This window comes from Nyctereutes procyonoides, unplaced genomic scaffold (assembly GCF_905146905.1).
Source record: "Nyctereutes procyonoides isolate TBG_1078 unplaced genomic scaffold, NYPRO_anot_genome, whole genome shotgun sequence".
Taxonomy (NCBI): Eukaryota; Metazoa; Chordata; class Mammalia; order Carnivora; family Canidae; genus Nyctereutes; species Nyctereutes procyonoides.
The window spans coordinates 15176849-15192719 of record NW_026575144.1 but is presented as its reverse complement, the minus strand read 5'-3'; the positions used below and the strand labels follow the sequence as shown (position 1 = coordinate 15192719).

At 34.3% G+C, this 15871-nt stretch overlaps 1 protein-coding gene across 5 annotated transcripts in view; it reads left to right on the top strand.

The window, feature by feature from the left end:
* Nucleotides 1–15871, top strand: part of LYST (lysosomal trafficking regulator) — a 175718-nt gene that overhangs the window by 65225 nt on the left and 94622 nt on the right. For all 5 annotated transcript variants that reach the window (XM_055308713.1, XM_055308716.1, XM_055308715.1 and 2 more), the window contains exons 15-20: nucleotides 1018–1178; nucleotides 2212–2402; nucleotides 4780–5025; nucleotides 7970–8143; nucleotides 9086–9235; nucleotides 13748–13885. In XM_055308713.1, coding sequence (XP_055164688.1) covers nucleotides 1018–1178; nucleotides 2212–2402; nucleotides 4780–5025; nucleotides 7970–8143; nucleotides 9086–9235; nucleotides 13748–13885 — 1060 coding nt within the window. The remainder of the gene's footprint in view (nucleotides 1–1017; nucleotides 1179–2211; nucleotides 2403–4779; nucleotides 5026–7969; nucleotides 8144–9085; nucleotides 9236–13747; nucleotides 13886–15871) is intronic.

Here is a 15871-nt window from a genome sequence, read left to right as displayed (position 1 = left end):
TATTTTTACCATTTGGTACAAAGTAATGATTTCATTTGTTAATAGAACAATGAGCAAGTGACCAAGGACAAATACATTATTCCTTTGATTAAAATTTGGTACTATCTTTATCACTTTCTGAACTAATAGAATAATTTCTATAACACATTTCGAGAGAATGTTTTTAATAATACATAATGACACTTAAAAAAATTATTAATAGTTTATGTTGTTATTTAATGATGAGCACACAAATCTGGTAGAAATACATGGCACATAGTAGCTATTTAATATTTATCAAATTCATCTTGTAAAGCATTCTTTACCCTTAAAAACTATATTAAGTCATACTGCCAATAGGTGGCAGTAGTGCTTCAGTCATGGCCATATATTTGGTTCAAGAAAGATGCAGGTAATAGAAATGATCTTACTCTAATGTATATCAGTTATAACTCAATTTTAAAAAGTCTCATATCTTTATCAGAAAATATTTCTTTAAAAGAAATTTATATGTTAAATATGAAACAGAAAGCCTTAGGGAAGAGATTTTAAATAGATATACCAATGTAGAATTTCTCATTAAGAGCTAACCATGTCAGCATATTCTATCTTATTTATAAACTTTACCTTTATAAGTTACCTTAATTATCTTACTATGGAGCTTAAAATATTCACCAAATAGGGATAGAACTTAGCATACTGTACTTCTAACTAGATAATGAAGTCCTCTTGTCATGTGTGTCTCTCTTTGAGAAAACATTTGAAGGATTTTTTTTTTTTTTTTTTTGCCATTTGGTACAAAGTAATGATTTCTTTTGTTAATAGAGCAATGAGCAAGTGACCAAGGACAAATATATTATTCCTTTGATTTAAATTTGATACTATCTTTATCACTTTCTGAACTAATAGAATAATTCCCATCACCAGCTCTGTGATACCAAACCAAGACTGTTCAAGAATTTCCCATTATTAAACATTCATACTTTTGAAATACTCTAAGTCACTGAAATAAGTGATTTAACTTTGTTTTTAATGCAGGAAGCCTGATGTTTCTTTGGATTTTGTGCTTCCAAGAAGAACAAGTCTGTCATCTGATAGCAATAAAACATTTTGCATGATTGGCCATTGTTTATCATCCCAAGAAGAGTTTTTACAGTTGGCTGGAAAATGGGACCTGGGAAATTTACTCCTCTTTAATGGTATATTTTTCTCCTTTGAAGAACTTCTAAATTTTTCATTCAGATAACAAGTTATTAAACTAGTAAATTATCCAGGATAAGATATTAACCCCTCTTCCTTCACTTAAGTAAGTACTATACTACTTAGATACTAGGATGCACTTTTAAAATATTTTAACATTTTTATATTGGAGATGTTTCTTACAATTGATATATACATTTAATGTAGGGATGTACGTCATACCCCAACCCCTCTCCTCCAAAAAGAAAGCGTATATTAAATCAATTTTATTTTATAATCCTGGAAAATGCAGTATTATGACAAGTAAACTAGAATGGTTGTCTCTCTTAAACTTTTAGGGTATTCTATAAAAATAATAAATTTTAGGGAAAATATGTTTAAAAATATATATATATATATATATCACTAAACCTGACACATAGTAACATTCAGGCAGTGCTTATTGAATATATAGATGGATGGAAGGAATAGAGACATCAATTCGCATTTATTTTAAAAAGAAATTTACTAAAAAAAAAAGAAAAGAAAAAAATTTACTGATTATAGTTTCCATTTACTTAAAAAAAAAAAAAGGCAGAACAAAACCAAAATAGCTGTTTTCTATTTAAGGAACAAATAGAAATTTTGATTTTATTTTATCACAAGCTTCACAGTTAACTTTGTATATTCATTTTCCATCCATAGTTGGCATAGGTTATTTGCTAATGAAACCAGATTGGAATTTGAGGCTTTATCAATTTTATTGAGATAAAAGAATCTGGCAAAATAAATTAAGTTTTGATTTCTTGCTTTTTATGAAAAATTCTGCTTGGGTGTCTGGATGGCTCAGTTAGTTAAGCATCAACCTTCAGCTCAGGTTATGATCCTGGGATCGATCAACATCACAGCATCGGGCTTACTGCTTAGCACGGAGTCTGCTTCTCCCCCAGCTGCTTCTTCCCCAGTTCGTACTCTCAAATAAATAAATGTAAAGTCTTAAAACATTCTGACTGGAGTGATCTAAATAAGTAAGCTTATTTTTCTGCTATTCAGGAGCTAAGATTGATTCACAAGAGGCCTTTTATCTATATGCTTGTGGACCCAACCACACATCTATAATGCCATGCAGATATGGCAAGCCTGTGAATGACTACTCCAAATATATTAATAAAGAAATTTTGCAATGTGAACAAATAAGAGAACTTTTTATGACCAAGAAAGAAGTGGACATTGGCCTCTTAATTGTAAGTTTTCATTTTATGATTTTTAACTTTATAGTAACTGATAATAGATGTTCATTAAATATGTAATTAGCTATCAATTAAATTTCTAAAGTTTCTCTTCTTTCTTTCTCAACATTTTTGTTCCTTAAAACTCAGTTTTTTCTTTAAAAAATTTAAATACTCAAATTTTTTTCAGGTTTCAAATTTTCATCCCCTTTTCCTTAGAACTATATTTCTATACTAAGTATTGGTTTAGTTTACATCTCCTGATCATTTAAGAAAAATGTTTATGATACAGTGAAAATATAACATATGTTAGCCTAAACAATATTGCTCATTATATTTCATTTCCATATTTATAAGTGAATACTAACTTTTACTTATAATATTGGTCTTAATTACATATATTCAGATTTTAGAATATTTGCTTAATATCAGTAACAGTCAGGAATTGGCTTTCAAAATATTGCTAACTCTGCTTATATGAGACTCTCAGACTGTTTTTTATACAATATTGTAATATTTTGTTCTAGAATATAATTTAGGAACTTGTGGTGGATATTTTTCATTATAGCAACTAGAATGCTAAGCCTTCATAATCTTAGAAGATCTACTAAAAACTGGTAGATCTGGCCATGAAACTGTGTTCCTCCTTCTCTTGCTTCTTATAAGAGGTACAGTTTTATGTCAGAGATAGTTTTTACTTGAAGGAAACTATTGGTTTGGAATGTATTTTGCTGTTGTTGTTAATGAGATGTGTATTTCATATTTTTTTAAATTATACTTTAAAGCTGTAACATTTGATTAAGGGAAAGGAGAAATTCTAGCATAGATATTTTGTAAAACACAAGTCTTAAATGGTGTTAAATATATATCTATAAAGTGGATAGAGAATAGATACCTATGGAATTTAGCTAATGATCTGACACTGTGCATATATGATCTTTTTCTCCCTAGAAAGTATTTAAAAATGAGGATTGAAGGCATTTGGGCCATCTACTATGATTGAGTGGTGGCCAGAGGTGCTAAGTGTTCCATACTACAAGGGCAGTATTATGCAGCAAAGAATTATCCCACCCTAAATGTCTTACCATTGAGAAAACATGCTTTAGGGAAATGTTTCTCAAACCTGAGCGTGCATCAGAATCACCCAGAGGACTTATTAAAACAAATTGCTGGGCCAGTGTTTTGGATTCAGTAGGGTCTGAAGTGTGGCCCTGGAATTTGCATTTTTAACAAATACTAGATGATGCTGATGCTGCTGGTTCAGGACCACACACTGAGAATCCATGCTTTAGGGAGACCAGGGAGTTCACACAACTAGTGTTTGTTCAAATAATAATTTTAACTCTAGGTTTTGGTTAATCATTTGTTTTTACACATACATAAAATTTCCCTAATACTTTTATTTTGCTTGAAAAAAATATAGGTTATATAAGTTGCAAAATTTAACATAAATTATCACAAATGAAAATTCTAAGGGTTTGATGTGAAAACTCTAGAAAGCAAATTTTTAAAGCCTGATTTAGTAACTTGGGGATTATGAGGTCATGAGCTAAAGTCTGGCAAGGCACTGGTGTCAGGTGGGATTGTCTTACATAAGATTGTCTTACATAGATTTTGTCAGCTTTCTGATGAAAACTATTGCAGGTTTAAGTTTTTGTTTTGCCCAGCATAATCATATACAATAGACTGTGTAGTCATGCTAGTTGGTATGCAAATATACTACATGATGTCTAGGTGAAACTTTTAATATCATCATGGTTGAAAATGATCAGAGCTCCCACAGTTTCTATGAGAAGACACTGACACAGTACATGATTTTCCTAAGCCTGAGCAACTCACCTAAAGTTAGAACCTGATGGAAACTACTCTCTGTGGGGAGAAATATTGAAAATTCCTTTGTTTTAGTTAGGAATGATGATAGCCTGGGATTTTATTCTAGTAGAAAGATCTGGCTCACAGTCACTCTTAAATGAGTAGCCAGCCTGTGAACAAATTTAAAGCAAAAATTTTGAATGCATTGACCCAGAGTTCCTATCTCATAAGGTTGTAATGATTGGTTAATATTTGTAAGTGCAAGCAACAAAGCCTGGTATGTAATGAATGTGGTATGAGACTCAGCTGTTCTTAGTAGCAAAAGTAAGTATAATTTCATGTTTATTCTAAAATGATTAAAGCCGGAATCTTTCTCAGCCTTGACAAAGTTTATACTATTGGTCACTGCTAATTGAAATGGATCTTTGCCACCTTGCCTCTCATGTTCATCCTTGTTTAGTGTAGTGTCTGTCAAAAAAAAATTGTTCGGCACCTTTTCAGTTTGAGATATATATTTGCTGGTTGATAACTTACTTTTTAAATTTTATTTAGTGACTAAAGGAAAATATTTGTGTTTCAGGAAAGTCTTTCAGTTGTATATACAACTAACTGTCCTGCTCAGTATACCATCTATGAGCCAGTTATTAGACTTAAAGGTCAGATGAAAACCCAACTCTCTCAAAGACCCTTCAGCTCCAAAGAAGTTCAGAGCATCTTGTTAGAACCTCATCATCTAAAGAATCTACGGCCTACTGAATGTAAAACTATTCAAGGCATTCTGCACGAGATTGGTGGAACTGGTATATTTGTTTTTCTCTTTGCTAGGGTAAGAATCACTGACTATAGTTTTACCTGAAGAGAAACTACTTCTTTAATACTGATAAATTTCAGTGTTTTTTTTTTAATTCCAAAACCATTTATACCTCAATTATCATAAACTTTTAAGAAAAAAAAATCACATGTTGTTTAGGTTGTCATTAAGTTCTCTGCCACAAACGGTGAAAATTCTTTTAATTGTGGAGATTTTGGAAGTTTTCTATTATCCAGAAATGTAATTAGAACAATTAAATATTAAATGCACAAGATTTAATGGGGTGCCTGGCTGACTCAGTGAGTAGAGTGTGCAACTCTTGATCTTGGGGTCATGAGTTCAAGTGCCACATTGGGTAGGTATTACCTTTAAATCAGTCATTCAATGTACAAGATTTAAATTGTCAATAAGAAAAATTACATGTTATAGTAATGAAAAGAAGAAAGGTGTTCTTTGAACAAGATTGAGCATGTTCAAGGTGGTATGGCCATAGACAAGGAATATATTCTTCTTTTTTTTTAATATTCATTTGAAAGAGAAAGAGTGGGGGGGAGGGGCAGAGGGAGAAGGAGAGAGAATCTTAGACTCCTTGCTGAGCATAGAGTCTGACACAGGGCTCCATCTCATAACCCTGAGACCATGACCTGAGCCAAAACCAAGAGTTAGACACTTAAACTGACTGCATCACTCAGGAGCCTTAGTAATGTAGTTTTTAAAATAATGGTTGTGAAACTTGTTTTTCCCAAGCTTACAGATACATGGAAAAAAACAAGAGTCCGCAAATAAGTACAAAAAATAATTTGAGTTTGTTTGAAGTCATTTTTAAAAAATATTTTCTTTATTTTATTTGAGAGAGAGAGAGAATGAGCAGGAGGAGGGCAGAGGGACAAGCTGACTTTCTGCTCAGTGAGGAGCTCCACCTGGGGCCAATCCCAGAACCCTGAGATCATGACTTGAGCTAAAGCCAAATGCTCAACCGACTGAGCCACACAGGCACCCCTGTTTGAAGGTTTTTTCCTTAATGTTTATTTTATATTTATTTGAGAGAGGATGAATGGGAGGAAGAGCAGAGGGAGAAGAAGACTCCCCGCTGAGCAGGGAGCAGGACCTGGGGCTCTATCCCAGGACCCTGGGACCATGACCCAAGCCAGAGGCAGACACTTAACTGACTGAGCCACCCAGGCACCCCTATTTGAAGTTTTTCTAAAAGAGAAGGAGAAATATTGTTTGACTGTTATGAGTACTGTATTAGAAATAACTGTTTAATTATCTGTTCTACTTAGTCGTCTTAGAGCAGGGACAATAACTTGCCTGACATTGACAATCAATAAGTATATACTATTTACAGGGATTGCTGAAATCCTAAATAGGGAATACAAATGTACTAATCATCCCTCCTTCCTCAAGGCCCATATCCTTGTTTAATTAAAACAGCCTTGGTCTTCTTTCATCCTCAGAATTTTATTCCTAAGTGTAATTTCTGCAGCATTCTCAAATTTTCAGTCTTCCTAACTGACTTGCTTTCTTCAATTGGACGACCACTTTTGATTGATTTTGCAGCAAGGGGTGCATCAGTGTCTGATACTACCATTACTGTTCTTATAAATATTTTGTCAGCATTGATTTGCCATACTCTAAGCTGTTTTTCTCTTTTCTTCTTCCTTTTTCAATTTTTTTTTGCATCCAATATCTAGTTAATTTTCCCATAGTATTTTAAAATTAAAAGCTCTTTGTCTAACTCCTTATCAACATTTTGTAATCAACTGTTATAGCTTTGTATAATTTCAAAATATACATTTTGTTACTGAATGTAATTTTGTTATGATTACTATTACACAGTGACTAGATCCTAGAGAAAATGATTAATATTTTATTTTGCCAACATTTAGGATCTTGCCAATAAGACTTCTAAAGTATGTTGTCATGCTTAAAACTTATAAACTTTCTTCACTATTTTTCCTCCTCCCCTACAAAAATAAAATTTGGTCTCCTTAAAAACCTTGCATACAAAGCCTGCATTTTGATCTGAATCTCTACCATACAGTCAAATAGGCAACCTGCAACCTCCTAGCTGTACGGGGAACTTCTAGCTTTAGACCCTTACCCTATGACATCTGGGTGGCTCAGTGATTGAGTGTTTGCCTTTGGCTCAGGTCATGACCCTGGGGTCCTGGGATGAGTCCCATTTTGGGCTCCCCATGGGGATCCTGTTTCTCCCTCCGCCTATGTCTCTGCCTCTCTGTGTGTGTCTCTCATGAATAAATAAATAAAATCTTTAAAAAAAATAAAAATAAACCCTTAACCTTCTGCAGTCTCTTGCTCCCGGCTACCTGCCATTCCTACTTTCTAGTGTTTTGCTGTCTTTCCAGACCATCTTCTCTCCATTTGGGCTTCCCTAACCTAAGCAAAGTAGAGTCAGAAATAGTTTCTGTGCCCTTATGACACTCATATCTCATTCCTTTTTGTCTGTAATCATGATAATAAGGTGTATGTTTCTCATATATAGCAATGGTCAGAAAGCATTGGTTTAATTGAAGTACAGGGCAAATCTATGGTTTTCATACATAAAGCTTATCTTTTGACTAGATAGTAGGCCCCATTGGGGGCAAGTATCATGTCTTTTACTTCTTTGCTATCTTCCACAGCATGTAATGTAGAGCTGATTTGTTGATGGACTAATAAAAAACCTGAGGCATTTTGCTGGCATTTCAGATCACTAAAGAAATGCTACTGACTTATACAGTTTTAAATGTTATTTCAGTTCATTTATAGTATATTTAAGAGACTAAGGATCATGGGATTTATGTCTTTCATTTTTGTTTATAATGCTTAAATAATGACAGGCAAAGTGTGAGCAAAAAAAATGGTTTTCAAATAAAACTGATAGACTGATGTTATATAATAGTCAATAATCATACATGTTAATTTTTTTAATAAATTAAAAAATATTTTTTTTTAGGTTGTGGAACTCAGTAGCTGTGAAGAAACCCAAGCATTAGCACTGAGAGTTATACTCTCATTAACTAAATACAACCAACAGAGAATACATGAATTAGAAAATTGTAATGGACTTTCTATGATTCATCAGGTGTTGATTAAACAAAAATGCATTGTTGGCTTTCATATTTTGAAGGTATGTCCTCATTATATTTATTCTTACAGTTTCATATGCAATGATACTTCTTTCTTCACTAGTCTTCCAACAATAAACTTTTATGTTTCAGTTATTCCTGAAGAAAACGAAGGAAACTCAACAGTGTATATTTGATACACTGTTGTGTATTAAACACTTCTGGTTTTCTTCATCATTTACATAATTACATTTTTTTCTTGTTTAAAGCATTTTAGAAGAGTAAGAAAAAAATTTTGGATCTGGATAAACTGGAGCTGTGTCTTAGAGCTGGCCCCTCATTCCATAGATTGATGAGATTAAGACCCACAGAGACACTGTTTTTTTGCCTCAGCTCCCCCTTATGGAAGATAACTCAGTTCTCTTGACACCTACTACTATGGCACTTCCAGTACGTAATGCTGCAAGAGAGTTAGTTTTCCAAAGCTGTATTAGTTTTTATTTTGATCCAGCTATCATCATATATTTAAAATTTCTAACTAAGAGCATTTGGTAATGTTGTGAAACTATTTGTCTCTGAGGGTACTAGTAATAAGGCAAAAGACTATGTCTCCATCCGTCCCTTCAATCCCCAACTCCTTAAACTATTAAGATCCTTACATTTATGGCATGAATCTTTAGTACTCTTTGGAAAAAGTGTTTAAAGTCTAACATATTCATTGAACTTAAAAAATAAGAATATAAAAATAAATAAAAATAAAAAATAAAATGTTTATTTCACCTATATTACTGAATAGTCATTTACAAATATTTGGAAGTTTGTATTTTTCTAATTTGAATTGTTTTGCAAAACAAATTAAGGATACTTTGTGAAATGTTGAATTATCACTAATTTTCCTTTGAATTTAATGTAATGACTGCTAAGATTGAAAGCTTAACGTTTCTGCTGAATTTTTGGATTAATCAATTATTAACGCATCCTGTATTAATGCTAATTTTCCATAGACACTTCTTGAAGGTTGCTGTGATGAAGATATTATTCATGTCAATGAGAATGGAGAGTTTAAGTTGGATGTAGAGTCTAATGCTATAATCCAAGATGTTAAACTGCTAGAGGAGCTGTTGCTTGACTGGAAGATATGGAATAAAGCCAAGGCATGTGCTTTTATTTATTTTTTAAGATTTATTTGTTTATCGGAGAAAGAGAGAAAGTGTGCGTGCATGTGTGAGTGGTAGTAGGGGCAGAGGGAGGGGGGATGGAGAGAATCTAAGCAGACTTCTTGCTGAGTCCAAAGCCAGACATGGGGCTTACTCTCCTGACCCTGAGATCACGACCTGAGCCAAAATCAAGAGTTGGTTGCTGAACCAACTGAGCCACCTAGATGCCCCTATGTGCTTTTTATTTTTAATGGTAAAAAACATATGACATAAATTACCCTTTTAACAATTTTTAAGTGTACAGTATAGTACTAACTATATATACTCTGTTGTACAGCGGATATCTAGAACATTTTCATCTTGCTTTCCTGAAACTATACCCATTGAACAATTCCCCCTATTTCTCCTGCCCCCTCACTCCGCGGTCCCTGGCAACCACATACTACTTTCTGTTTCTATGAGTTTGATTACTTTAGATATGTCATAGAAGTGTAATCATTCAGTATTTGTCTTTGTGATTGGCTTATTTCACTTAATATATGTCCTCAATGTTTATTTGTGTTGTAGTAAATGGCAAGATTTCTTTCTTTTGTAACACTAAATAATACCCATTGTGTGTATATACCACATTTTCTTTATCCTTTCATCTATCAATAGATATTTAGGTTGCTTCTAGATATGGATGTTGTGAATAGCACTGTAATGGACATGAGTATGTAAATGCTTCCTTGAGGTCCTATTTTCAATTCTTTTGGATATATACCCAGAAGTGGGATTGTTGAATCATAGTAATTCTATTTTTAATTTTTTAAGGGACCTCTACACTATTTTCCATAAGAACTCCACCATTTTATAATCCCACATTGTATAAGGTATAAGTATTCTAATTTCTCCACATCCTTGCCAACAATTGTTATTTTCTAGTTTTCTGATAGTGGCCATCTACTGGGTATGAAGTGATATTCTATTGCGATTTTGATTTGCATTTCCCCAATATTTTGTGATGATGAGCATCTTTTCATATACTTGTTGGCCATTTGTATATTTTCTTTAGAGAAATGTCTGTTCAAGTTCTTTGCCCATTTTTAAAATGGATTGATTTTTTTTGTTATTGATTTGTAGAAGTCCTCAATATATTCTAGATATTAATCCCTCATTGATATGTGTTTGCATATGTTTTCTCCCATTCCATAGGTTCAACCATTCCATAGGTTGGTTATTTCCTTTGCTGCACAGACAGATATGTGCTTTTAAATATTCTAAATATTCATCTCATCATTCTTCTGGAGAAGAGAACAAACTTACTACTTTAGTGTAATGTTAATTATAAATGGCAATGTGGAGATTATTTTCTGTGCGGGTTTTTGAACATCCATGGTAATGCTGAGCTGGAAGATTAGGATCAGAACTTAGGATAACTGGATATAGCTAAAGTAGTACTAGAAATAGCTAGAGCAGGCTAGAGAACATGGGGCTCATTCAAATCAAGTGAGGATTTGCATTTACCATAAACTCTCAAAAGGGATTCTGCTAAGAGTCTAGAGACTCTTAGACTAGAGTCTTAGTCTAGAGACTTACTAGACAGTCAAGTCAAGGAGAGGGAAAAATGTACACACTTCTGAGTAGGGCAGTCAAGTTGCCCAGGAGTCATAGAGCTGAATTAGGGCAAGGCTATGAAATCTTGGCTTCATTATAGGCATAAGTTGAGGAACATGGTTGATCTTAGGCACAGCATCTCAACCCAACTGGGTGGATGCACTGGTCTCAGCCAGGGAATGGATACAGGCTATTTCCTTTCTGCCCTAGTTTTTCTGGGGGGCAAGAGGTTGTTTGTTTATTTTTTTAAGTGGGCTCCATGCTTAGGATGGAGCATGTCGCATGGCTTGAACTCTGGGATCAAGACCTGAGCCAAGATAAGAGTTGGACACTCAGCTGAGCCACCCAGGTGCCCCATGCCCTAGTTTTAAACAATCTTCATGGTATGGGCTCATATAAACTTCTTAGTTCTAGTGTAGACTATAGATCATCTAGAGTTAGATATAGCAGCATTACCATCAAACATAAAGACCAAAGTATATACCTTTCAGATTTTTTAAAAAATCAGTTATTCCTAAATTTGGCAATACTCCCTGAAAATTTACTCATTATTAAAATGATTTGAGATATGCTGAAAGAAACCTTTGTAATCTATTATTAATAAAGATAAATTTTGATCAAGCATGCTAGAGGAATGACAGAATTATTTTTCTAATCTTCTATTTGTAAAATGTATTGTTATATGAAAGTATAATCTTGGGGGATCCCTGGGTGGCTCGGCAGTTTAGCGCCTGCCTTTGGCCCAGGGCGTGATCCTGGAGACCCGGGATCAAGTCCTGCATCGGGCTCCTGGCATGGAGCCTGCTTCTCCCTCTGCCTGTGTCTCTGCCTCTCTCTATCTCTCTCTGTGTCTATCATGAATAAATAAATAAAATCTTTTTAAAAATTCTAAAAATAAATTAAAAAGAAAGTTTAATCTTGGGACACCTGGTTGACTCAGCGGTTGAGTGTCTGTCTTCGGCGGAGGGCGTGATCCCGGAGTCCAGGGATCAAGTCCCACATTAGGCTCCCTGCGAGGAGCCTGTTTCTCCCTCTGCCTATGTCTCTGCCTTTCTCTCTCTCCCTCTCTCTCTGTCTCTCATGAATAAATAAATAAAATCTTTTTTTTTAAAGTATAATCTTCCAGTTGTAAAATAAATAAGCCATGGGGATATAAGATACAACACAGGGAATATAGTTGATAATATGGTATAAACAGCTTTGTATAGTGACAGATGATAACTGCATTTCTTGTGATTTCTACACTCCATAATGTGTATAAATATTGAATCTCACTAAGTGTGGTATACCTGAAATAAATATAATATTGTATGTCAATTATGCTTCAAAAGAAAAAAAAAGCAATTAAAGAATATGCAGCCACACATGGGGGAAGATATTATAGTATTGTGTTAGGCAGCTAACTGAACTATTGCTTTTTCTGGACTTTATGGTGCTTATCAATTTCTAAAACTTTTTAGTTTGTCGTTATTTCTTTTCTCATTCTGAATAAACTCTCTCTTTTAGAATAAAAAATAACCATATATGTGTATGCACAAAAATATGAATAATGTTGAGTGAAGAAAAAGAAAATGTACAGTTATAGCAGATGTAAACAAACAAAGGCAGTATAAATATAAGTGTATAGTAAACAGCTCAGTTGTAGATTGGAAGATCGAACCTAACTGGTCAACAGTTGTTTTAGTATTTCAAAAGAGGCTACTACTTTGGGGTTGTTGATTAAAAACAAAACATTTTTTGTTGAATTCAGTAGTGTTGAATTCAGTACACACAAGTACTTCTGTGAGTTCGAAATAAGATTTTCTCTCCCAATAATTTTTAACTGAGTTTGTCTTCTGTTTTCAGTCATTTCTTTGTGTTGAATTCAGTACACACAAGTACTTCTGTGAGTTCGAAATAAGATTTTCTCTCCCAATAATTTTTAACTGAGTTTGTCTTCTGTTTTCAGTCATTTCTTTACTTTGCCACTATTCTATTTGGTACTCTTTTTCATACCTGAATCAAGTTTTCATACTTGGGCTGCCTTGTGCTCCATTTCTCATATGCCTTGTTCTTCTAGGGCATCTTGACCCCTATCTTATGAAGAGAAAGACCTTGGGTGTAATAGTATGATTAAGTCTGTCCGTTCCCTGGCCTTTCCATTGTTCATTACCTTCCAAGGAGAAATAGGAAGACCTGCAGCCCAAGCCAGTTAATTTTGTCTTTTGTGAATAGCTTTGCTGATAGGTCATTTGGAATAATAAAATGAGGCAAAGATTATTTTTCAGTATTAGTTATCTATAGAAGATTCCCCCTTCTCCATTATTAAGGGTAATTTAAGATTGATTCCACATGGGAAAATCATTTTTAGGACACCTTAAAAGGAAGTCTGAAGATACACAGTAATTATGCACAGAATTCTGTTATTTGGACTTAAAAGTAAATCAATCCCAAAATGCAGAATTTTCTCATTGTCAGTGAGTTATTTTCAGTTTAGCACAATCTTTTCTAAAATAATTTAATTAAATGCTGTATACATAATTATAGAAGTTTATGCATTTTTAATAGAAGTTTATACATTTTTAATAAGGCTCTGAAAACAATTTGTAAGCAATTATGTTGATAAAAGGTGTTTGTATCAAGTAAATTCCTCAAGATAATTCATCTATTGAAAATACTATACATTATAAAACATTTGGTACATTAATGTACCAAAGCACCTCATACAATATTGCATTCAACATAAGTATTTAGAAATGAGTTATTGACAAAAAACATTAGTGTGGAGTAAATTTTAAGATTTACTTTTTCAGATAAATTTAATCTTTGGCCATGAATATACCCACAATGTTAGATTGCTTTATGTCTTCTAAAAAGCAGGTAACATGTCTTTTAGGAACCATGTGCTGATTTGTGTGTGTTTTATTTTCTCAGCAAGGAGCTTGGGAAACACTGCTGGCGGCTCTCGAAGTCCTCATCAGAGCAGATCACCACCAGCAGGTCTTTAATATTAAGCAATTACTGAAAGCCCGAGTGGTCCATCACTTTCTACTCACATGTCAGGTTTTGCAGGTACTTTTCATGTAACTTTACTTTGGGAGATATTTTCCACAGTTATTTGTTTAACGACTCAGTGCCGTGAACTCAGATTTTTGTGGGACTTTCAGTGGAGTTTTTGTCTTCTCCATCTTCCCTAATCTCCCAGATTCTTTCTTCTCAACTCCTGCCTCCTACAGCTTGACCTTCATACTGTCATTCCTAGCTCAATTACAAAAGAACAACAACTATTGTATACCTACAATGCCTCTTTATGCTGGGTTATAATAATAATTTTGTAATCTCTTAAATATCAACAATAGCAAATTTTAACTTGTTGTAAGCTTTGCACAGCAGTAGTATGGTGGCCAGTAAAGTTTAACTGACACATGATTATTGCTAACTGAAACTCATTCCACATTCCTTAAATAATAAGCAAATATATTTTGTCTTAATAAGCATATATTTGCCAAAGATCTATTATATGCAATAGAATTAGCGTATAGAAAATATATCCAAAATGTTATGTTAAGGGCAGCCCTGGTGGCTCAGCGGTTTAAGGCCACTTTCAGCCCAGGGTGTGGTCCTGGAGACCCCGGATCAAGTCCCACGTCAGGCTCCCTGCATGGAATGGAACCTGCTTCTCCCTCTGCCTGTGTCTGTGCCTCTCTCTCTCTCTCTCTCTTTGTGTGTCTCTCATGAATAAATAAATAAAATTTTTTAAAAAAATGTTATATTAAAAAATGGCACCTCACCAGTAGTGTCTGTGCTATGGCCTGGCTTCTAGTTAATTTTTTTGCTCTGCCTTCACCGATATTCTTTTACAACCTTGGTTGGCATATGAGAATATTTTTCAAGGTCGTTTGTTTTTTCAGTGAGGCATCTAGTAGAACTTTATCAAGTCAGAGAAGTTCAGATGTTCCCTGGGAGCAGTAATATTTATGTTTTTAATGCCTTTGTTTGGATAACACCAAGGCCTTCCCATTGTACTTGGAATAAAATCCAGAATCTGTGACTATACCTAAAGAAAGCCTATATGCCCTGGGTGACCATGCCAGCCTCATTTCATGCCACTGCGGCCCCCTGGCTTATTTTCTCTTCCTAAACAGTGAGTTCTTTTCACTCCTCAGGACACATAATATTTTTTCTGACTGAGAAGTTATTAATCCTGTTCTTTCCATCTGGCTACCTCCTGCTTATCCTTCATACGTCCACTTTAAATTTACTTCCTGAGAGAAGCCCTCCTATCTCTATGCATTTTAAAGTAACCCTTCCGGGATCCCTGGGTGGCGCAGCGGTTTGGCGCCTGCCTTTGGCCCAGGGCGCGATCCTGGAGACCCGGGATCGAATCCCACGTCGGGCTCCCGGTGCATGGAGCCTGCATCTCCCTATGCCTCTGCCTCTCTCTCTTTCTCTCTCTGTGACTATCATAAATAAATAAAAATTAAAAAAATTTTAAAGTAACCCTTCCCCTTCCTCCACTGGCTCCACATATCTCCATTTCCTAGTGTCACATCATTTATAAAATTATGATTTGTTTCCCTCTGTATATCTGCTGAGGGCAGGGATAATGTTTTTTCTTGATCACACTGGCACATACAGGTATCTAATAAATATTTGTTGGATGAATGAATTCTTTAAAAAAACAAAAAACATTGTATTGCCTTTTTTGGGCCCTATGGTAAATTAAATTAGACTGTTGTCTTCAGGAATACAATACAGTGAGCTCTGAGGCCCTTAGCTTGTGGAATGGTTTATGTAACATTTATATAGCATTTTTTCTCTAAATCAGTTTCTTTGTAAATCCATTTTGAAACTTGCTGACCAATTTTCAAAAAGTTCACAAGACAGTGTGAAGTTCTCTTTTAGTCTTTCCATGTCAGAAAAGTAACACTTGTAAACCTGGAGATTTCTATATATATTCTCATTTTCATTTATTTATAAAAATGCTAGAAAAATCGAGGTACCAGTTCCTTTTCCTAAAAAGTATATCTCTTCACCCTTCTTCATTGAAAGAGCCCA